This window comes from Oryx dammah, unplaced genomic scaffold (assembly GCF_014754425.2).
Source record: "Oryx dammah isolate SB20612 unplaced genomic scaffold, SCBI_Odam_1.1 HiC_scaffold_11210, whole genome shotgun sequence".
Lineage (NCBI taxonomy): Eukaryota > Metazoa > Chordata > Mammalia > Artiodactyla > Bovidae > Oryx > Oryx dammah.
The window spans coordinates 3,333,859-3,358,167 of NW_024080603.1; the positions used below are offsets into that span (position 1 = coordinate 3,333,859).

The 24,309-nt window shown below is 45.5% G+C and overlaps 1 protein-coding gene across 1 annotated transcript; it reads right to left on the minus strand.

Moving 5' to 3' along the window:
• Positions 1-19,286: 19,286 nt before the first annotated feature.
• On the minus strand, positions 19,287-23,489 carry LOC120860970 (D(1A) dopamine receptor). Its single transcript, XM_040236673.1, has 2 exons — positions 22,948-23,489; positions 19,287-22,853 (listed from the first exon to the last, which is right to left on the minus strand). Exon 2 carries the CDS (start codon positions 22,346-22,348, stop codon positions 21,008-21,010), a length of 1,341 nt encoding a protein of 446 aa, XP_040092607.1. The 5' UTR covers positions 22,349-22,853; positions 22,948-23,489; the 3' UTR covers positions 19,287-21,007.
• Positions 23,490-24,309: the final 820 nt, after the last annotated feature.

Below are 24,309 nucleotides of genomic sequence, written 5' to 3' on the forward strand. Positions count from 1 at the left end.
TGTGCACAGTGGGGCAGGCAGAAGCAGGAGCTAAAGAGTCGAGTCAAGGCCAGCTCAGGAAAAGTCTGTCCATTGTGCAAAGCAGCCTAGTCTCCACTCTGCTAGTAAAAGGTTTTCATCAGGGAAACAATGTGATCAGATAGGGGTGTGCAAACCGTGGATGGGGCAGTGATGGGGAGATGACTAACCCTAACGAGACTGGAGTTAAGCAGGCTAGGGGGAAGGTGTGCAGGCCTCCTGGAGAGAGCTGGAGGGGCAGTCACGGGGCTGTCCCTAGAAGACTAGCAAGAGGAGGGTAAGGTGCTCCTCCTAGATCCCCCTGTGAGCCTCGCATTCTGCACGGGATGTACAGCCCATGAAAACTGTAGGTGTTGGCAGCACATCCAAGTTAGGAAAGTTCTCCATCACACAGGAGTCGTGTTCCTCTGACCAAGAGGGACCGCCACGCTCTAGGAGACATGCTGAGCTACCCAGCAGGCACTTAGAGTAATTGGACAGCAGAGAATCTGGCTAGAGCGAGCTGAGACCAGGGCATGGCCTCCAGAAGGGAGAAACATTTATGCTGCTTTCAACTGTTGTAAAAACTAAATTAATTCTGTGATTCATCCCATTCTTACCATGGAAATTCATCATTAAACATGCTACAGTACACAAACAAATGTAAACACACACATACAAGAGATATAAAGAACGCTCAATTGAGCAAACACTGGTTTGAATCATTTCTTCCTTTTTCATGTCCTGTCCTTTGTGGCATCACTTCTGAAGCCACAGGTCATAATCAATTATAATTGCTAACACTGTTGAGCGGTTACTGTGTACCAGATACTATGCCAAACATTTTATGTACATTAATCTTATTGAATTCTAAAAAGAAAATCTGTTATGTGAGTATTACTACCCCACTTTTAAAGATGAGATAACCAAGGATTAGTAACAAAGGGTATGAGAAGAGACTTACACCAGCTCTGCTTGCTCTCTGGACACCATGCCTTCCACAGATGAGTGTTCTCCCTTACATTTATCTAGTCTTTCAGATTTACAGTAACATAATTCCTAACATTCTCTTACTCGATCATCACAGCAACTTTCCACAAAACCATTTCAATTTTTGGCTGAGGCTTGTAGAGGAACAATGACTAACCTAGGGTCACACGACAAGGAGTGGAAGTAAGATTTGCACCCAGCCTCCCAAGACAACAGTCCTAACAAAACACACTGCATATATTAACATACATTTCCTATTTTCTGATTCTCATTGACTGAGCAATCTTCTCATGCGGTTTAGCCTCTCAGTTGTGTCCAACTCTTGTGACCCCATGGACTGTAGCCTGCCAGGCTTCTCTGTCCATGGGATTCTCCAGGCAAGAATACTGGAATGGGTTGCCATTCCCTTCTCCAGGGGATCTTCCCAATGCAGGGATCGAACCCAGGTCTTCTGCATTGCAGGCAGCCTCCTACCAACTGAGCCACCAGGGAGACTGTGTGTAGGTTACATTGATCTTCTCATGATAACATATCAGCTTAAATTATAGTGGAAAAGAATCTAAAGTTGATCACCACCCTGTGTGTCTCTCCCATACACACACAGAAAGTAACAATAGTCATAATAATCATAACGGTGAACATTGCCCGAGGCATGCTTTTAAAAGAGCAATTTTCTTATTACTTTGTTCTAAAGTGCCTGAGCACCAAAATTGCAAAGCAATTCACAAAACTGTCTTCAAATGCATTTGAAAAGAGAAGTGTTTCTTTTCCTTAACAAGGCCTGGACTGAGGTAAGGAATATTGATTTTATTCTTAAGGATCCTGACATCTATGTCTTTCACATTTTAAGAACCAGGCTAAAAGCATAAAAAGAAAAGAGGCTTTGCATGCCCGGCCAAGACCGAGCTCACTAGCTGTCTTCCTAGCTGTCAGCTCTGGCCCCAGGGCACAGGCCACCGCCACCATCTCAGAGCAACTAGTGAACCAAGAGGGCAGGAATTACCCCTTTATGGACCCACCACCCAAGGGCTCTGCTCAGCACGCTATGCGTTCAGAAGGATGCAGAGCAAAGGGCTAACACACATGCTCTAGAACCAGCCTGTCCGGATTTGAAGTCCAGATCAGCCTTATTAGCTGAAGGCCTTGTTCAAATCTCTCAGCCTCTCCACCTCAGTCTCTCCTCTTTAACATGAGAGTTGTAATAGTCCCTACCTCATTGGATTGCTGTGAGTTGGTATATGTTGAGGACTAAAAGCAGTTCCTGGCACGCAGTAAGAGGTCTTTTTATAAGCATCACCCAGGAATATTAGTACGGTCTTATTGAATCCTCACACCCATCCTGTGAGATTGAAGCTCTCACCCTCTTCTGGAAGATGAAGAAACGACAACTCAGAGTGGCTGGGAATGTGCAGGAAAAGGTGAATGTAGCCCAGCCACATTCACTTCCGGCGGGCGGGCTCTGCACCCACAGTTGTCTTCAAGACTCACAGTGTAGTTGAATAATGCCCCACATTAGAAACTCAGACATGCCCATGAACATAGGACAGTATCGACAACCTACTGATGACCAGACACACGATAGCCCAGTCATGATCCATTATGCAACTAACACTGAGTCTCAGAAATTCCAGTGACGCTGCTCCATCCGTCATTCTAGCCACTCACTCATTCGCTATTCACTCACCCACCCACCCATCTATCCACTTACCCACATATCCACCCACCCACCCCTATAGCCATTTATTCACCCATTCACTCACCCATTGGCAAATATTTACAGAGATCATTCTCTTTGCCTCTTCCTGGTGAAGCTGCCAAAACCTTCAGAATAGTACCACATTAAATCGCAGACTGAACGCAGTACAAGGTGCTAGAGGGATATAAAAGGGTTCTCTGACAGACCTTAACACAAACACACATTCTTCATCTTTGGTATCCAAAACACATTTTCTATTTACCCTCTATGCTTACCCTAACCCCTCAACGAAACATCTTGCAATCCACACACAAAGCAAATTGACTAGTTATTTGTATAGCTGATACATCCAACCTCTCTAGCTTGAGATATATATTTTTCTTAATATTCAAGTGAAACAACCCTAATCTGCTTTTCTATCAGGGAATGTCTTTCTTCTCTCCCAGGGTGATCCTTGGACCTGCACGGTGTTGATTCAATCTCAGGAGGCAGGTCTGTTTAAATAGCATCAAAAGGTCAGAACACAAATATCCCTGTTTGGCTCAACAGCTGGCCAAGGTGACTTGGGCTCTCTAGCTCTTGTGACTGATGGGGCCCCACTAATGTATCTCTGAGGGTTCATAACATCAAAGCCATCTCTACCTGGGAAGCGCATCCCCGCTGCTGGTACTGTACTATTTTTCCAAAGGTTGAATAAGGAGGTCAAGGGGCTTTGGGGGATAAAAAAAAAAAAATCCCCCAATCACAAGCATTTCACTCAGCTATGGCTGCTGCATCAAACCTCTGCCTTCCAGAGTGAAGCTCCTTGACAACTCCTTTCTCTCAATACACATCACGCATGCGCATGCTTCTTTGACTTAGCCATGATCCAGGGAGTCTCTGTTAGGAAGAATTCAGCTCTGCCTAGAACTAGTCCTCCCCTAAATTCTTGGAAGGTTTATACAAAGAGATTAGGTGGGTCAGAGCAGAGACCTCAATGGTGCCTCAACAAGGCCAAAGGTTGGGCTCAGGGTTAGGATTCTGGTTCCTACCACCAGAACCCTGGCCTGGCCTCCACACACACTCCTGCCTAGTTGAGAGGAAGCCCCTCCTGCCCCCAGTTCCAGGACCCACCCACTTCCTGCCCCGAAATGATCGGCAGTCAGAACGTCCGTTCTCGCGCCGCATGTCTTCTTAAAGACTGATAATAGCACGTTTCCCTCCATCTGGGATACCAGTCATCACCCTGTATTCCTTTCCAAATTTCCACCACCTTATTTTCTGGGCTCTTCTCTTCTTTCCTAGGAAGCATCATTAGGCAGCGGGCCAGGGCGGGTCAGGGAAGAGGGGATTCTACCAGCTGTGGAGACATTTCATAGACTTGTTCTGTGTATTCAATGAGGACATGGACGCAAAAGTGCCTAACTGAGAACCGCCAATCAACCTGAGCTCTCTGCCCCCTTCCTCAAACTACTTAATTTTCTTTGTAACTAAAACTTATCGTCTAATTGCCCTTGACTTCAAATGTCACATTCTTTGGCCCATACCCTATTACTAATCCATTCTTGCCTAGTTCCTCCTACATTTCTTTTGTTCATGTTAAAGATGACTTTTCTTTTCACCTAAGTCTTGCTACCTCCTACACTGATTACTTCAGCTAGATTGAAAACGAGGTCTAGCTCCTCCTCCATAAAACACTAATTAATCAATCATCCTAGAACTAGAGCAACTTAGTGACTTGATATTTGGTAGAAAGAGCAGTAATGTTGCTGTCAGACTGAGACATAAGGTTTAAGAGCAGAAAAAGCCAAGTGATTTTACACTTGTAAGCTTCAGTTTGCTCATCTCTGATACCTTAACTCATAAGCTTATTGAGACATTTGCAAATAACCTAAGAGGAATCTCCAAGGGGCAATAGAACATGAACTTACTGCATCTAACCAGACGCACTTGGTTCTGGTCTTTGCCACTGAGCCAGTTTTTCTGTATAGAGTGTACAGATTACTCCATCAGACAAGAGCAGAATTCACATTTGCAAGCTCACATGGAACATTCACCAATATAGGCTACATTCTGAGCCATAGCACACAACTTTTTTAAATGTTAAAGCATAGGAACATAAAAAATATGTTCTCAGACCACAGTGGAATTAAACTAGAAATCAATCACAGAAAGAGAACTTTCAATTATTTGTATTTAAATAGCACACTTCTAAATAATGCAATGGTCACTGTATGCAGGACAGCAAAAAAGACACAGATGTGTATAGCGGACTTTTGGACTCAGAGGGAGAGGGAGAGGGTGTGATGATTTGGGAGAATGGCACTGAAACATGTATAATATCATGTAAGAATCGAAATGCCAGTCTATGTCTGATGCAGGATATGACACGCTTGGGGCTGACGCGCGGGGATGACCCAGAGAGATGTTGTGGGGAGGGGGGTGGGAGGGGGGTTCATGTTTGGGAACGCATGTACACCTGTGGTGGATTCATGTCAATCTATGCCAAAACCAATACAGAATTGTAAAGTAAAAATTAAAAATAAATAAATAAATTAAAAAAAATAATGCAATGGTCAAAGACGAAAGGCACAGTTAAAAATATTTTGAGCTAAATGAAAATGAAAATACAATTATCAAAATATATGAGAGGCCTTTTCACTGCAGATGGTGACTTCAGCCATGAAATTAAAAGGCACTTGCTCCTTGGAAGAAAAGCTATGACAAACTTTATTACTAAGTTGCTTCAGTCGTGTCCGACTCTGTGTGACCCCATAGATGGAAACACACCAGGCTCCCCCGTCCCTGGGATTCTCCTGGCAAAAACACCAGAGTTGGTTGCCATTTCCTTCTCCAATGCATGAAAGTGAAAAGTGAAAGTGAAGTTGCTCGGTTGTGTCTGACTCTTGGCAACCCCATGGACTGCAGCCTACCAGGCTCCTCCACCCATGGGATTTTCCAGGCAAGAGTACTGGAGTGGGGTGCCATTGCCTTCTCCAATGACAAACTTAGCGTATAAAAAAGCAGAGACATTATTATGCCAACAAAAGTCCATCTAGTCAAAGCTATGGTTTTTCCAGTAGTCACATATAGGTGTGAGAGTTGGACCCTAAAGAAGGCTGAGTGCCAAAGAATTTAAACTGTGGTATTGGAGAAGACTCTTGAGAGTCCCCTGGAATAAACCAGTCAATCCTAAAGGAAATCAACCCTGAATATTCATTAGAAAGACTGATGCTGAAGCTGAAGCTCCAATACTTTGGCCACCTGATGTGAAGAGATGACTCACTGGAAAAGACCCTGATGCTGGGAAAGATTGAGGGCAGGAGGAGAAGGGGATGACAGAGGATGAGATGGTTGGATGGCATCACTGACTCAATGGCCATGAGTTTGAACAAGCTCTGGGAGATGGTGAAGGACAAGGAAGCCTAGTGTACAGCAGTCCACGATGTTGCAAAGATTCAGACACAACTGAATGACTGAACAACAACAAGTAAAGGAAAACTTGAGATCAATATCTCTCATGAACATAAGAATGAAAATGCTCAACAAATATCAGCAAATCAAATCCAATACTTTACACAAAAATAATTTTACACTCTGGCCATGTAGGATTTATTCCAGGATGTACATGCTTAATCACTCAGTCGTGTCTGACTCTTTGTGACCCCCATGGACTGTAGCCTGCCAGGCTCCTCTGTCCACAGGGATTCTCCAGGCAAGAATACTAGAGTGGGATGCCATGCCTTCTTCTAGGGGATCTTCCCAACTCAGGGATCAAACCCATGTCTCCTGCATTGCAGGTGGATTCTTTACTGTCTGAGCCACCAGGGAAACCCTGGTTCAATATTAAAAAATCAGTGTAATCTCCCACATTAACAGGCTAAAGAAGAAAAATCACATCAGTTAACACAGTAAAAAAAATTTAATAAAATCTAGATGCCATTCATGGCTTTAAAGCTTGAAAGTGAATGACTTTTATATTGTATACTTTTATATTGTGTGTATACATATATATAAAATACTGTATATTAATGCACATATATATGGAATTTAGAAAGACGGTAGTGACAGTCCTACATGCAGGGCAGCAGAGGAGACACAGATGTAAAGAACAGACTTATGGACTCAGTGGAAGAAGGTAAGGGTGGGATGATTTGAGGGAACAACATTGAAATGTATATTACCATCTGTAAAATAGATGACCAGTGCAACTTTGATGCATGAAGCAGGGCACCCAGAGTCAGTGCTCTGGGACAACCCAGAGGGATGGTGTGGGGAAGGAGATGGGAGGAAGGTTCAGGATGAGGGGGGGACACATGTATACCTGTGGTCAATTCATGTTGATGTATAGCAAAAACCATCACAATATTGTAAAGTAATTATGCTCCAATTAAAATAAATTAAATTTTTTTAAAAAAGAAAGAAAAAAACTCTGTTAACAAACTAGGAATAGAGATGAACTTCCTCCACTTGATAATGAATATTTTCAAAAATCCTCCAGCTAACATCATATTTGCCAGACACCTTACCTGCCTCCTGAGAAATCTGTACGCAGGTCAACAAGCAACAGTTAAAACAACAGACTGGTTCCAAGTTGGGAAAGGAGTACGTCAAGGCTGTATATTGTCACCCTGCTTATTTAACTTATATGCAGAGTACATCATGAGAAACACTGGGCTGGAAGAAGCACAAACTGGAATCAAGATTGCTGGGAGAAATATCAATAACCTCAGATATGCAAATGACACCACCCTTATGGCAGAAAGTGAAGAGGATTAGGCCTCTTGATGAAAGTGAAAGAGGAGAGTGAAAAAGCTGGTTTAAAACTCAACATTCATAAAACTAAGATCATGACTTCCAGTCCCAACATTTCATGGCAAATAGATGGGGTAACAATGGAAACAGTGACAGATTTTATTTTCTTGGGCTCCAAAATCACTGCAGATGGTGAATGCAGTCATGAAATTAAGAGACACTTGCTCCTTGGAAGAAAAGCTCTGACAAACCTAGACAGCATGTTAAAAGGCAGAGACATTACTCTGCCAACAAAGGTCTTAGTCAAAGCTATGGTTTTTCCAGTAGTCATGTGTGGATGTGAGAGTTAGACCATAAAGAAAACTGAGCACTGAAGAACTGATGCTTTTGAACTGTAGTGTTGAAAAAGACTCTTGAGAGTCCCTTGGATGGCAAGGAGATCCAACCAGTCTATCCTAAAGGAAATCAGTCCTGAATACTCATTGGAAGGACTGATGCTGAAGCTGAAGCTCCAATACTTTGGCTACCTGAATGGAAGAACTGACTCATTGGAAAAGACCCTGATGCTGGGAAAGACTGAAGGCAGGAGGAGAAGGGGATGACAGAGGATGAGATGGTTGGATGGTATCACCAGCTCAATGGACATGAGTTTGAGCAAGCTCCAGGAGTTGGTGATAGACAAGGAGGCCTGGTGTGCTGCAGTCCATGGGGTTGCAAAGAGTTAGACATGACTGAGCGACTGAACTGAACTGAGCCATACTGAGATAAATAAACAAACAAAGGAACGAGCAAGCATGGGTGGATGGACATGTTTCCCATACAGGAGAATTACAATCAATGTAGATGTCTCCCCTCCTTAGGTGCAGTTTGCACATGATGACATCCCTCAAAGAGTACAGAGTGAGAGAGGGGAAAGGTGAACTTGAAAGTAGAGAGCACCAACAACACTGCTTCAGCCAGGTGTTCAGGGTGGTAAAGTCACGTTGGTGGTATATACCCTTGATATGTTGTGAAAAAAATGGCACTTTGCGTCTGCAGTCTTCCACCCAAAGTCCCATAGTTCAGTTCAGTTCAGTCGCTCAGTCGTGTCCAACTCTTTGCGACCCCATGAATTGCAACATGCCAGGCCTCCCTGTCCATCACCAACTCCCGGAGTTCACTCAAACTCATGTCCATCAGTCAGTGATGCCATCCAGCCATCTCATCTTCTGTCGTCCCCTTCTCCTCCTGCCCCCAATCCCTCCCAGCATCACAGTCTTTTCCAATGAGTCAACTCTTCGCATGAGGTGGCCAAAGTACGGGAGCTTCAGCTTTAGCATCATTCCTTCCAAAGAAATCCCAGGGCTGATCTCCTTCAGAATGGACTGTTTGTATCTCCTTGCAGTCCAAGGGACTCTCAAGAGTCTTCTCTAACACCACAGTTCAAAAGCATCAATTCTTTTGTGTTCTGCCTTCTTTACAGTCCAGCTCTCACAACCATATGTGACCACTGGGAAGACCATAGCCTTGACAATACAGACCTTTGTCAGCAAAGTAATGTCTCTGCTTTCAATGCACTGTCTAGGTTTGTCATCACTTTCCTAGTAAGTAAGAATACGCCAATATGAGTTCATTAACTATAGTTCACTTGGAGAAGGCAATGGTACCCCACTCCAGTACTCTTCCCTGGGAAATCCCATGGGCGGAGGAGCCTGGTAGGCTGCAGTCCATGGAGTCGCTAAGAGTCAGACAGGACTGAGCGACTTCCCTTTCACTTTTCACTTTCCTGCATTGGAGAAGGAAATGGCAACCCACTCCAGTGTTCTTGCCTGGAGAATCCCAGGGACGGTGGAGCCTGGTGGGCTGCCGTCTATGGGATCACAGAGTCGGACACAACTGACGCGACTTAGCAGCAGCAACCATAGTTCACTGTGACCATACCAATGTAATAGGGAGAGGGAACTGTGTGCAGGGATATAAGAACTCTGTTCTCTCTTTAGGATTTCTCTATGAATCTGAAACTCTTCTAAAGTAAAACTTTTGTTTTAAAACAGTGAGATGCCAGCACTTAATTTCTGGATAAACTTCCAGCTCTCCCCTCCTCCTCCATCTCCCCTCCTTCCTTCACCCCTCTCTCCTCTATTGCGTGTGGAATCCCTGTCAAATACACATCTGTAGTTTAATAACTGTCAAGGTGAAAACCCAGAGAAATAATGCTAAGTACCTTCTCCTCATTACTCTTTACTGTGAAGCCAGAGGGAAGCTGAGTGGAAGTCACGTCATATGACCTTCGTCCCTCCCAGAGCAATCACCCATTCACACAAACTGATCCTCTGATCAGATCCTCAAAGACCCTTTCCCATACAAGTCATGTCCGAATTAACTTAACGTCCTAATTTAACAACCTCAATCTTCATGGGAACTTCAGCCACTCTCCCTGACCAGTATAGGGCATCAGCATCCCTTCTGCCTCGACTCTATGTTCTAATTTCCTACAGGTTGTAGGATCCGAGCCTTTTCACTCAAATTTCTTCTTCCTTTTAGAAGGAAAGATCAAATATGAAAGCCTGTCTTTTCCTTCAGTCCAGCTCTCAATGCTTTTATCCTCACACTATGCATTTACCACCTGAAACCTTCAGATCTATTCTCTGGGAACATCTAAAATGAGCCTGTGGGAACATTTAACATAAAGATATCGCTGAAACATTTAATATCTATGTCAACGATGAGAAAAAATAGAATTTGAAAACTTCCCCAAAGGTTAAACCTAAGAATAAATGCTAGGGTGTTTTTCAGTTTCGAAATAATCCAAAGTGCTTTGTATCAGTGTCGTAGCAGAGACCCTTAAACATTTAAGCAGTAACCACCCAGCTAGAGAACAAGAGAGATTTCAACAGAGCAAATGGCAGCAGCCTCCTCTCTTGTTGTGCCGAATAGACATAGCATTTCTGCTCTCAAAACTTGAAAATTCTGATTGTAGCTTGTTCAGAGTGGACGGAGTAGAGGTCCCCAGGACTCTGAGCTTTTCAAAAACACCCCAAAATGTTTGAGGCCAGAGGGGGATAGTGCATCAGCCCCAAATTATGGCCAAATGACTGCAAAATTGAAACTACAGGCAATCTCAAGGCTTTTAAAAATCTATTTTTGTAGCAATAAAATTATATTTAAGGAGGATGTGAGAACATTCTAATATGTTTGATATGATGTGCATTGGGACATACATATCGGAAAGAGCTCCCTTGGTAGCAAGTAAGAGTATGTAGGATTCGTAAAGATCTTAAAATAGTCCAGATCCCTGAAAGGGGGTTGTTTCTTGAAAAGGGGACTTCAGAGGGGCACTCACCAGTGACTCCCCAACCCTGAGGTCCCCAAGGACCCTACCATGAGTACTTTCCATCATTTCTCAAAAGCTGAACAGAGAAAGTGCTTGAGACATCAAAAGGCCACACAGGCTATGATTCGCTAAGTGGCATGCTTTTAGTCAACAAAAGTATTTCAAGCATGGACTCTGGAAGAACCCTTGTTGTGGGAAACTAAGACCCCTGTAGGGCGGAGGAAGGGCCTGCCCTGAGGGAAGGAGAGGGGCTCTGTGGAAGGCAGACCCACTGACCTGCCGTCCTCAGCCAGACCAGGCTTCGACTGACCATCAGTGGAACGTGAGCACAGTATTCAGTGACGGCTCCTTCTCCCAAGGACAGGCCCAGTGGCTGCAGCTAAAATTCTACTTTCCCCACCCCTGGTTCAGCATGCTTTTTTAAAAACTATTTTACTCATATATGTGATATACATAAGCACAAGCTTCTTGTAAAAACCAAGAAACGTAAAAAAGGAAAGAGTGAAAGCCTCCTCCCCCTTGCACTCCCCAGAGACACTGCTGTTTCCAGGTAGGTAGGCATTTTTCTACATCTTTTTTTTTATGTAAATGTATACTCCTTAAACTGTTTTAAACAAAAGGGATCATATGGTCCATATTATGTTTTTAACTTGCCTTTTCACTTCATGAATATCTTTTCATAATAGCGCACATGGTTCCACCTTTGTTTTTCACTACCACCTCCCATGGACCTCCTACACTTGAGTTACTTGTTTCACTTAGCTGGCTTTTAAAGCAAGGCTGCAGCCTTTACACAGGCATCTCTGAAAACAGAGGTGAGGATGTATGTAAGCCAGATTCCTAGAAGTGGAATTGCTGGGTCAAACTGTATGTACCATTTAAAGCTGGCTGTTACTATCAAATTTCCCTTCAATCTCATGTCAGTTACATTCCTGTGAGCAGAGAAGGAGAGTGGCTATTTCCCTTCCCTAACCTAGAGGTTCTGCTGCTATTCTTTGACATGGCCACATCCAAGCATGACATTCTAAGTTGCGTGATCCCATGAGAAGCAAATAAACTTTAATTTCAATACAGGTGCAATGGATGCTGTCTGAAAATGGCATGACAATTTACTTTTGCCTTGAAGTATTACAACGAGGCTATTTAAACAGACTGTTGCCTTCTTGCCCTGAATTCCCTCTCAGAGTGGATCGCCTTTAATCCTCGCTTAAAACAGTCAGGAACATGCTGTTTTATGGCAACCCCACCATCAAACAAGGAAAAACCAGCAGCTCTTTGGGCAGAATTAGAATGGAGCACCCTCCTTCCCCCCAGTTTAGCAGCCAACAGCAGAGTGTGTTAAACCAGCATCTTACAAATGGGGTTGGACATTATCTTAATTACAGTCAACATGTTTATAATGCTAAATACATCTGACCTAAAAACTCAGCCTCAAAATAGCATGCATGCGGCTAGATAATCCAGAATAGACTGGTGACATTTGGTTGACATTTCCTCTTTCTCCCGTGTGAAAGGGTTGATCACTCACCAGCAATAGGAGAGACAGCCCTAGTTTGCCATTTAAATCCCCTTCCAATTACTTTCCTGCGATTGTATCAGTACTGGAGAAACTGAACTTAGCAGAGATCAGCCTTTGCAACCTCAGCAGAGTCAACCCCATGGTGAAAATTAAGGTATGTGTGTAAGCAGCCATTCATTTTCATAAAATGATTAATTCACCCTTGGACAGCAAAGAGATCCAACCAGTCCACCCTAAAGAAATCAGTCCTAAATATTCATTGGAAGGACTGATGCTGAAGCTGAAACTCCACTCCTTCGCCAACTGATGCAAAGAACTGATTCATTGGAAAAGACTCTGAAGCTGGGAAAGATTGAAGGTGGGAGGAGAAGGGGACGACAGAGGGGTGAGATGGTTGGATGGCATCACCAACTCAATGGACATGAGTTTGAGTGAGCTCCGGGAGCTGGTGATGGACAGGGAAGCCTGGAGTGCTGCAGTCCATAGGGTCACAAAGAGTCATACACGACTGAGCAACTGAACTGAACTGAACCATTCATTTTAAAATATATCCACTTGGGTACGTCTGTGTGCCAGGCTATGCTGGGCACTGGAAAGAGAGTGTAGAAAAGGATCCATTCTCCAGGAGCTCCCCTGAGAGACAGGGGACACAGACAGCACCTACAGGAGGCATGCCCTGCAGCGGGCTGCCAGCCTAGGGGAGGAAGGGCCACAGAAAGGCTCCAAGGAGGCTGACACCCGAGATGAGGCTCAAACAGATGAAGACAGGAGGAAGGGACTCCCAAGTGGGAAGAGAGAAAAGGGGTGTCAGCAGAGTCTATTTGAGAGCAGATGGCTCAGATGGTAAAGAATCTGCCGGCCCTGTGGGAGACCGGGGTTCGATCCCTGGGTCGGGAAGATCCCCTGGAGAAGGGAATGACAACCCACTCCAGTACTCTTGCCTGGAGAATCCCACGCACAGAGGAGCCTGGTGAGCTACAGTCTATGGGGTCTCAAAGTAGGACACAACTGCATGACTAACACACAAGAAGTGAGCAAGGCTGCAGGGAGGGTATGAGGTGGGGAGGGACAAGCCACTTTCACCTGACGATCTGGCTAGTCACTCAGATGTGCTGAAAGTCCCCTCAGAACATGGAGAGCGTCCCAAAGCAATTACTTGGACAGCCTAAGGGACCTCATTTGGATCAAGTTTTCTAGTGAATTTCAGTTCATCTCTATTTCAAGTCCTGCATCCAGAGGACCACACAGTGCCCACTCCTCAGACCTGCGTTTTGCAGGCACTGGAGTTCCAGCCTCAGCCATTCTCACTCCCCGCCTGTTGCTGCTCAAGCCCTGGACATCCCTCTAGCCCAACTCCAATGCCACGCCCTTTCCAACTCTGCCCCATCCCAGCGCCCTCCCAGCAGCACTGCCTCCCTCGGCCCAGCATTTTTCCTACCCCGCCCTGTTGCCTCATCCCTTCACCGCCACTCCCCTCCCAAAGCCGCACCGAGGACCAGCCAGGCATAGATGAATATTTGCTGAACCAAACTACATAAGGGCGCCCTGACCCAACTGATGGCCAAATGCAGAGCACTTTGACCTTTGAATAGGCCATCTCCTCATTCTGTTATCTTTGAACTTCACAGGGTTATGGTGTTAAAATTGAAAGGTCCTCTTGACTTCAACCTTGTGCTTTATCTAAAGACAGAGACCCCTTGCTACTGGCTTCAGACCACCAACCTTAGTCTTGCTCATGTTCTAATCTGGGTAAGAAGATGGGTACTTGGCGTTTATATACAGTCCTCTCTATTTTTTGTACATGATTGAAAATGTGAATGATAATAAAAAATATTTTTTAACCCACCAGTATGTGAGGTGATGTGGAATCCCACTTAACAAGTAACTCGTTTGGTTAGGCCTGGTTCCTGGTAAACAGAATGGGTTCCTGATCAAAAGAATAAGCTTTAAAGTCTGACAGCTCTAGATTTAAACCTGCCATATCGTTTACTAGCTGCATGACCCGGGACACCGCACAGGTCCTTTCTGAATCTTCATTACTTTCATCTGTAAAATGGGGGTGTTGACGATGGCATCCACCTCGTAGGATAAGTGTGAAGGTGGAATCAGATAATAAAAGGATGCACATGGTACGATGCCAGGGGGGCTCAGTAGAATGGTCCCACTGGCATTCACCTGGCATCACCTGCTGTTGGCATCATCATTTTCCTTCTTCTTAAATCTTATTTTTAAAACATTCTTTGGTGATGGTTTATTTACATACGTATCTCTTCAAGCTCCTCAAACACTGAGATGCTATCTGATTATTTCCAGCATCAAACACCGGAGAAGGCAATGGCACCCCACTCCAGTACTCTTGCCTGGAAAATCCCATGGACAGAGGAGCCTAGTAGGCTGCAGTCCATGGGGTGGCTAAGAGTCGGACAGGAATGAGCGACTTCACTTTCACTTTTCACTTTCATGCATTGGAGAAGGAAATGGCAACCCACTCCAGTGTTCTTGCCTGGAGAATCCCAGGGACAGGGGAGCCTGGTGGGCTGCCGTCTATGGGGTCACACAGAGTTGGACATGACTGAAGCGACTTAGCAGCAGCAGCAGCAGCAAACACATGGCTTGAATCACGGAAAGTGCTCACAAACTTTATTGATTATAAACGTCACTGATTATATACATTAGCACACATAAGAATGAGGGGTCTTTCCTGGTGGTCCAGTGGTTCAGACTCCAAGCTCCCAATGCAGGGGACCCAGGTTCGATCCCTGGTCAGGGAATTTGATCCCTTATGCTGCAACTAAGAGCCATCACAGCCAAATTAAAAAAAAAAGAAAGAAAGAAATGGAGGGACAGTGGACAGTGTATGCAATGACCTCTATACAACCAGTCAGACCTCAGGGAACTGTAGGCCTCTGAGATCTCACGGGGGTTCTACCCAAACATGCTAGAGCGAGCCTTGCAGACCTGCACACATACACCAAGCACTGCAGAAATAAACTTCACTGAAACTGCGGTTCCAACATCCCGTTTCGACTTGCTCGTGCTTTCATTCATTTAACAAAGGTTAACGAGCAATTCCTGTAAGACAAGCACTGTGTTGGATGCAGGAATATATGCGTGCTAAGTCGCTTCAGTCACGTCCAACTCTTTGTGACCCTATGAACTATAGCCCACCAGGCTTCTCTGTCCATGGGATTCTCCAGGCAAGAATACTAGAGTGGGTTGCCATTTCCTTCTTCATAGGAATATATGGAGAAAGGGAAACAAAAGAAGGCGGGTTTTGCTCTCAAGAGACACATAACCTAGGAGAAGAGAGAAGTAAGGAGATTATTTCATTACAGTATGGTAAACTCTTCAAAAGAAATAAGAGGGAGAATAGAAGAAGGAAGAAAGAAGGCCTTCTGCAATTAAGTCCTGTTGTTTAGTCACTAAGTCGGGTCTCCTTTGCGACCCCGTGGACTGTAGCCCACCAGGCTTCTCTGTCCATGGAAGTTTCCAGGCAAGAACACTGGAGTGGGGTTGCCATTTCCTTCTCCAGGGGATCTTCTCAACCCAAGAATAAAGCCCACATCTCCTGCATTAGCAGGCAGATTCTTTACCACTAGGCCACCAAGGAAGCCTTAATTATGCCCTGCTGCTGCTAAGTCGCTTCAGTCGTACCCGACTCTGTGCGACCCCATAGACAGCAGCCCACCAGGCTCCTCCGTCCATGGGACTTTCCAGGCAAGAGTACTGGAGTGGGGTGCCATTGCCTTCTCTGAATTATGCCCTATTGAATCTTAAAAGATAAGTAGGAGCAGGCAAAGAAAGGCAACAGGGAAGGGTGTTCCAGGCAGAGGGCACCGTGTGCAAAGTGTAAAGACAAGAAAGGACTTTGTACACTCCACAAGCTGTAAGAAGTTCCGAATGTCTGTAGAGATAGTACTAGTGGGATAGTGGCAGAGACCACCAGGGTGTGTCTGTTTTTCCTGAAAGTAACTGGGAGTCACTGAAGAATGTTAAGAAGGGCATGAGCTAATATTGGCATTTTGGAATTATCACTTTGTTAGCTTTCTAGCAGCAAAGAGAACAGACTTGGAAAATCTATCATATTCCTGTTTTACCGGAAACAGATCTGATATCGTCAAGCCAGAAAAAAATCTTAGAAATCATCTCTTCTAACCCACATATTGTAGAGATGAGAAAACTTACTTTCAAGGGTTATAAGGTAGTTTATCCAAACTACTTATCTTTTAAAAATTACTTAGCAAAATTAAAAACTCTGCCCTACAATTCAGTCCTTCTAGTTCTCACTAGCCCCTGCCACTTTGCTGGCATAGCTGCTAGATGGCCTCATTTCTATGGACATAGCTCAGGGAAGATCCTCTTCAATGACTGAAAACATTTAGCTGGTTTGAGAGCTGGTAGAATATATATTCTATGAGCATGAGAAAAATTTTAACTGGTTCTGTCCATTTTCTCCTAGTGATTAAAAAGTTAAACCCTTTTAAACCAGAGATTACTCTTTGAGCTTCTAATACTATTTAAATTACAACTCCCAAATCTTGAATGATGTAACAGACTCAAGTCCAAATGCTGCTTTTTTTAGTTCTGTGCATCACATGGTGGTTACTTAACATGACAGAAGGCAACATGACTAGATTGGCCTGGTAACAAGGTCTTAGAGGGTTTCTCGGTGCAGTAATGCTTGCCATCCCCTCAATCCTCCAGAACAATAGACAGGTTGATTATGTCATGTTTATATCCAGGAAATCTCAAAGAAATCCACAGAGGTGCATCTAATCTACGTAATGCTACACTCTTATGATCCACGGGGTTAGTTCCTTCAAATGACCACGGTAACCAGATCGCGCAGTGCGGTACGTCCCAGTTTTAACAGCCCAGAGCTCGCCAGCCATCAAGTCATCATTCTGGAAGCAAACTGTGCAGGGTTAAGAAGATTTCATAAACTAAAACACCAGGGGCAGATTTATTTAGTAGATATCTAGTGGAAAAAAATTAAGGCAATTGTCTTAACCGTGCTGATATAAAAAGCTACTTGCTTCAGCAATACCAGATAACCACAGCAAAAGAGAATGGTGTTTGGGAGAATCCCAAACCACATGCACTCTGAAAGGTATTCCATTTGCTTTAGCAAACATGCAAAAATTCAAATGCATAGCAGCTCTGTTTATTAGTAATGCAATAAATATTGTCATCAACCCCTTCCAAGCAGAGATCCTACAAAGATGCGGTGAGCCTAAGATTTCAGACCTCAGGACCCTTATATAACATGAGCATCATTTCAACCCTCACAAGAATCTGTGTATTTAATTCCATTTCACGAATGCTCACACACGCTCAGAGAGGCACAGTCCTTTGCTTACTCTCACAGCTTGAAAGTGGTAGCTGCAATGTGAACCCATGTCTATCCAAACCAAAGCCTGGGCTTTTTGCGTTCCGGGCCCCCACATATGGACTGGCTCCAGGCCAGTAGAAGAATCAAGCTGAAATGCGGCTGGTGCAGGCCTGGGGGAGACCATGATGGAGCCCCCCAGAGAGTGCAGAGTTCAAGAAGTCCTTGAGATTGGACTGTGTATCGGGTTTGCTATTTGGATGACCTCCTCCACTGAAGAAGTTAAAGCAGACGTTTTGTTCTTCCCATTTAATGGATCAAGACAACTGAGACTCAGAGACCATGACTTGCTTAGATCCCAAGAGAATCAACAACTTTCCTGCCTAAACTCCAAATCTACCAACTGGAGCCCAGGGCTCAGTGTCCCTTTCTTAAGACTTCTTGTTATTCTATCGCCAGTAAAAGCTCTGTATTTATCTGAACAGGAAAGGCATCTTCTTAGATGGAAAGGAAAAAGAACACTTCTTTAAACTGTCTCTGTCTTGCTAAAGTGTGTTACATGTACCTAGTATTATGAAGGCTCATTAGGATAAATGAAATAAAATGTCATATTTTAAATTTGCTTTTATGGTTGTAAATTAAATTATCTGAAATATTTTGTCAGTCAAATGAACATTTCATAAGATACCCTCAATTCATTCCACACGCCAGAAACCCAAAGTACAGCCTCATCCACAGTGTCCTAAATTTTACGATTATTTAATAGTCTTTATTTTTCATTCTGCCAATGAATTACACAGTGAAAGGTTTTGTGCTGTGTTTCATTGGTTGGACAACAACAACCCTGGGCATCACAGCTCATGTTGCTGGACTGCCAATTACAAAACAGCAAAATTATACTGCAAAGAATCAAGATGTGCAGAAAGTTAAGAAGCAGAACAAAAAGGCATCATGCTTTAAGCAAGTTCATTCTAGATGTGTTCATTATCTGCCAAAGCCTAGGAAAGGCAAAGATGGAATTTTAAAAGACACCATCTGTTGTGTGATGTTCAAATTATAAACTTAACCCTTAATTTTTACATCACCTGCTGTTCAATCATTTTCCTTTGGGATTAAGAGAAAAAAAAAAAGCCAGGTTAGCACACAATCTAAGCAGGTTTAGCAGGATCAATGGAAGTTCTGTGTAAGACTTTTAAGTAAGCCCAGTATCACAATCTGTATATTTTCTCCAGAAAGAAATTCTTATTATATTTTACTCTTAAAACAAACACTATTCATACAGTGGTTGCTATTAAGCCATGGGTCTACAACCACACAGAACAAGCCACAGTCTTTTCTGTAATTTTTATGTTGCTTAAAATCTGTAGACTCTTAGAAAGTAAAAGTAGAGATTTAAAAAGTCTTTTAAATCTGTGAAATGAAAAGGAGAGTAATTCCTTGAGCAAAGAAGGAGGTGGTTTTGTTTTGTTTTTGGTGGGGGGCAGGGGAGAATGTTTTTGAGACAGAAGGAAAAGTTTATAGCCCAAATCAACTTTCTGTTTAAGTATTCAAAGGCAACACGTGCCACACATAAGAGGAGATTACCACTAAAAAGAAAAAGAAAAGTAACACATCCTTGAAAGTGCCCAAGTTTCCTTACGTGTAGATCTGAAATATTCTAGTTTTTAAAACTCATTTAACTACTGTAGCACAAATGCAACATTCAGGGTGGTTTTGAGTTCACAAAATAATTTTATTATATGTAAGAAAGCATACAGGCAATAAAATTAAGGAAACATTCACAATGCATAAATAACAGAGACCTGATGCAGAGGATAGTTTTCAGTAGATATCTTTCTTGTCACCCACTACATCTGAATGTTAAGTCGATTACTTTATCCACAAGAATACTTTGTAAACATTTCCAAAAATTCTCTTGAAATGCCCCACATGAATTAGTATCTGGCAACAGAGACTCAGAATCCTTTTTTTACAATCCAGGTGATGACACAGGAACTTGATGCCAAAGCACAGAGAAAGGGCTAGCATTTGTCAAAAGAGATGCTGATGGCTTCAGGGTGCTTAACAGGAAAGGAGAAAGGGTCTCCTGTTTTTTCCGCCAACAGAAGTGTCTTACTCAAGGATGATAATGAGGCACTATCTGCTAGTCTTATACCATTAACATTTAGACTTTTTAAAAGAAATCAATTCTAAGTTCAGATTAAAGCATTACCAAAAGTAGCCCCACTGAGCAGCTTGGCTGGTAAGATGGAGATGAAGGACTTGACCTTTGCCCCTGGGCGAGACTGCTGTGACACACGAGTTAAGGAAACTCTCTGTCTTCACTGCACATCTCTAACCAGGACAGTCATTTATCTGGTTCAGAAAAGCTATCTGACACAGGAAATGAGAAAAGACAAAGAGGGCCAATTATTTTACATAAATACAAAGTGGCATATACTTTTTATTGCCACCTAATATAAATTTCAAGTCGGATTCTTCTTCAGCTGATTTTTATTTCAGATATTTACAGAACCGCAAATCATTCTGCTGGGAAAGTCTTTGTCACGTAAAAAATTTTGAACACAAGAGTGGCTATGCTTTTTTAAATCTTTCAAAATCCTTTTAGGAGAATAAAGCTATCACAGCATTTGTCAATTCTCATCTCCTATTTAGCTGTGCCAATAAATTTTAAGGAATAATCACAGCTTCATTTTCTGTTTGTCTTTGCTGTGTTTCTGAAAGTTACAAATGAGCATTTAGGCTCTCAGAGAGTCTGTGTGTTTGTTTCATTGGCTTATAAAGTGCTAGTCAAATGAACAAAAATGCTATTTTAAGATCTCAGATAACTCATTCTATTAAATATGATAAATATAGATTTAATATAATAAATTAAAAATATCCATATAGTACAATAAATAAAACCAATATCAACTAAGCATCAATTCTGGGAAAAAAAATCCCATTCCTACTGTAAGGCTCAATTTTTTTTTTTAGGAATAATTTATAAAGGCATGCACCTACCTTTACAATCTGAAAACTTTGCTTGGACCAGTGTTAGCACCTGTTTGTACACAGCAAACTCAACCCTTCTCATTTCCTTCCTGGAAAGCTTTAATTTTAAAGCGAAGCTGTTCATTGTTGATCCTTTGCCCTATTTTTAAGTCCTAAGATAAGAATCAGTTTCTAAAAATAACTTTGGAGCCAAAGACAGGTCCCTTATGAACATTCGCTTCACCTGTGTCCCTCTTGATTCACTATGAACAACACAGAAAACACACTGGAACGTAGATTAAAATGTAGATAGTTGCGTGTTGAGGGGACGCAGCAGAGGAGAGCTCGCCTGACATCTCAATAGTCTCAGCACACCTTAGTTTCCTCACTGCAAGCCTCAGAGGAAACTCCTGTAGCTTTTGGGACGAGCACGACTGCTAGGATTAGTCTCAGAGCTCAGGTCGGGTGCTGCCCATTCTGTGTGATGGGCTGGATCTTCTCAAGAGAGACATCAGTGTCATAGTCCAAAATGACAGACAGGGCTGGGGACAGCTTCTCCAAGGGCTTGGCTATTCCACCTGCCTCTTCCTTCTTCAGGCCCTCAGAGGAGCCCACAGCATGTGGGATCAGGTACACCACATTGCAGTCCTTGGAGATGGAACCCCGAGGCTCATGATGGCTGGAAAACACCACAGCTCCATTGTTATTGATGCTAACCGTCTCTATGGCATTATTCGTCGTCGGGCAAAGCCTGTAGCATCCCAAGAGAGTGGAAAATGCCTTCCGAAAATCAGCATTAAAGGCATAAATGATGGGGTTCAAGGAGGAATTAGCCCACCCAAACCACACAAACACATCAAAGGTGATGGAATCGATGCAGAAGGGTTTCGTCTCTCCAGACCCACAGAAGGGCACCATGCAGTTCAAGATGAAGAAAGGGAGCCAGCAGCACACAAACACCCCCATGATCACCGACAGAGTCTTCAGAACTTTAGTCTCTCTTTTGAAGGACATCTTAAAGGAGCTTTCTGGTTGAGAACACTCCATGGGGTTTCCGTTACCTGTAGTGGTCTGGCAGTTCTTGGCATGGACTGCTGCCCTCTCCAAGGCTGCGATGCGCCGTATTTGTTTCTGGGCGATCCTGTAGATCCTGGTGTAGGTGACAATCATGATGGCCACAGGGATGTAAAAGCTTATTAGAGAGGATGAAATGGCATATGTCCTGCTCAGGCTGGAGTCACAGTTGTGGATGGTCTTGCCCAGCGAAGTGGCATTCCCCTCGGAGGGACCTGTGGGTTTTGCCTTGTGCCAGCTGAGCTGCACGGGGATGAAGGAGATAAGAACAGACAAAGTCCATGCCACACTGATCAGAATGAAGGCTGCCTTGGGGGTCATCTTCCTCTCATACCGGAAGGGGCTAGAGATGGCCCAGTACCTGTCCACACTGATCACACAGAGATTGAGGATGGATGCGGTGGAGCACATGATGTCAAAGGCCACCCAGATGTTACAGAAGGACCCGAAGGGCCAGAAGCCGGCGATCTCGGCCACTGCTTTCCAGGGCATGACCAAGACGGCCACCAAGAGATCCGATACAGCCAAGGAGATGACGAAGAAGTTAGTCACCTTGGATCGCAGGTGGCGGAACCTGATCACGGCGGCACAGACCAGCGTGTTCCCTAGGAGGGTGGACAGGATGAGCAGTGACAGGAAACAGGCTGTGAGAATGCGGAAGGAGAAGTCTCTCTCCGCCACCAGCCCGGTGCCTTCCATGGTAGACGTGTTGAGAGTCCTCATCTTCCTGAAGACGAGCACAGAGGGGCACTCGGACACCCCCAAGTTCCTAAGCAGGGGTTGGGGATCGGTCAGACCTGCAGGAGTCCTCACGGGCCACGCAGTCCCTTGCCCAGCCCCACTTGCTCTCCTGGGTGGAGGACCTCACCAGCATTCCACCAGACGGCTGCAACAACCGAGGGGCAGCAGCCTGCCCTTGGCAGTCCGAGTCAGCCCCTTGGAAGGTCTCTCTTGCTCTCTACAACTGTCTTCTGACTTCCTTGCTCCAGGTCACTGTCGCGGGGACAAGTTGACCCTTCAATGCCTCCTGGAAAGCCCTGTTTTTTTAGCATATTCTAAGCTGTCAAGCCAGAGACTCTCAGGCCTCTACCGAGCTAGTCAATTGTCGTCACATTCCGGGTCTGTGGCCTCTCTGGTGGTGCCAGCAAAGTCTCCCCTCTGAGGCGCAGCTTAAAATACATGCCCCGCTCCTCCAAGCCCCGGGCTCCGCAGCAGCTCCCCTAAAGCCCTAGAAAGTAAAGAGAAAGCAAAGGTCGTTTGCCGAAAGGAGCAGATCGCATCTTCACTGTCAAGCCCAATCCAGCTCCCTCTGAGCCACCTACCTTGCCTTGGGGTTGTCTCTCTCCAAGCCCCCCGGGAGCTCCGGGAGCTCGGAGAGCGGTCTTCGGAGGCGACGCAGCGTCAGGGCACCCAGGAGGCGCGCCTGAGTCCTGCCCTGCGCGCGCAGCTTGGGTTCCGCGACCGATGCGCAAAAATCGCAGGAGCAGGTTTGGGCAAAGGATCCCGGGCCAGGTCCACAGAGAGCTGGCGTTGCCCTGCACTGCCTCGAATGGCTGGAGGCGGTTCAAAGCGGACGAGACCCCGGAAAAGGGCTTCCAGGCTCTCGGAGAGAGGGCACCCCCAGTACTACTCACCTGGGCAGCTACCTTTCTCCCGGAGCCGAGCGCCCGGGCACCCCTCGAGCGGCCTCTGGCCCCTCGGGGATGAGCCCTGCGCCTTCCCGCGGAACTGCCCGCTTCCTCCCAGGAGCCCGTGGGCACACGAGGCAGAGAGAGCCGAGCTTGTACCGGAGGGCGCCCGGGCCGGCCGGATTCCCTCGGGGCACAGCCCACCCCGCCCCCGCGTCCCCTCCCCTGCCCCGGAGGCGGGCCTCGCTTGACAGGCAAGAGTTGCAGGCGACAGCCGCACGTGGGTCGCCTGGCTGGTGCCGCGGGCGAAAGGGGTGGGGGAGCCCAGCTGAGTGCTTGCCCGTCCCGGGTTACCCCGCCAAACCCTGGGTCCCCGGAACCCAGGACGGCACCCGGACAGGGGCCCGCGAGAAAAGACCCCAAGGTGAAAACCTCATGCAAGCCCGAGTCTCCAGGAAGCAAAGCTCCGCGCGCCATCCAGCGCCTGCGGGGGTCAACCCCACGCCCTTCTCAAGACCAAACGCAAGCTGAGACCAGGCTCACTTTTCCAGGCACATCAACCTCCAGAACAGCCCCAACAGGCGCTGCCTCCAAGGGCCCCTCAACTGGGATGAAACGTGCCCCGCGAGCACCTGTACTCACCGCTCGCCGGGAGGGCTCCGCGCAGCAGCGCGCCTCGGCGGGTGCGCTCCGCTGTGCCCCGAGGGCGCTCACCTGGCGCCCAGCTTGGGTAGCGCGCTCGTCCACGGCTGTGGTCAACGCCGGACTGCAGCCTGTGCCCGGCGCCCGGCGAGCGCCGCAAGCCCAGCGCCACGCTTTCAGCGGGCCCGGGGCGCCCTCTGCCGGCCGTTTTGGCTTCCAGCGCCCCGACTGCGCCCTCTCAGACCCCAACCTCGCCGCTGTGGGCTCCAGCATCCGCGTGGGACCGCGCCTGGACCCTCTTCCTCGACCATAACTGCCAGAACCCGGGAAAGGGGGTGGAGTTCTCTGCTTTAAATCCCTAAAAACTGACAAGGGTGAAAATTTTCTTCTGCTGGCACTTCATTCCCTGAGCCA

Coding starts and splice junctions, on each gene's coding strand:
- LOC120860970 (XM_040236673.1), bottom strand. CDS start 22,348: ATGAGGACTCTCAACACGTCTACCATGGAAGGCACCGGGCTGGTGGCG.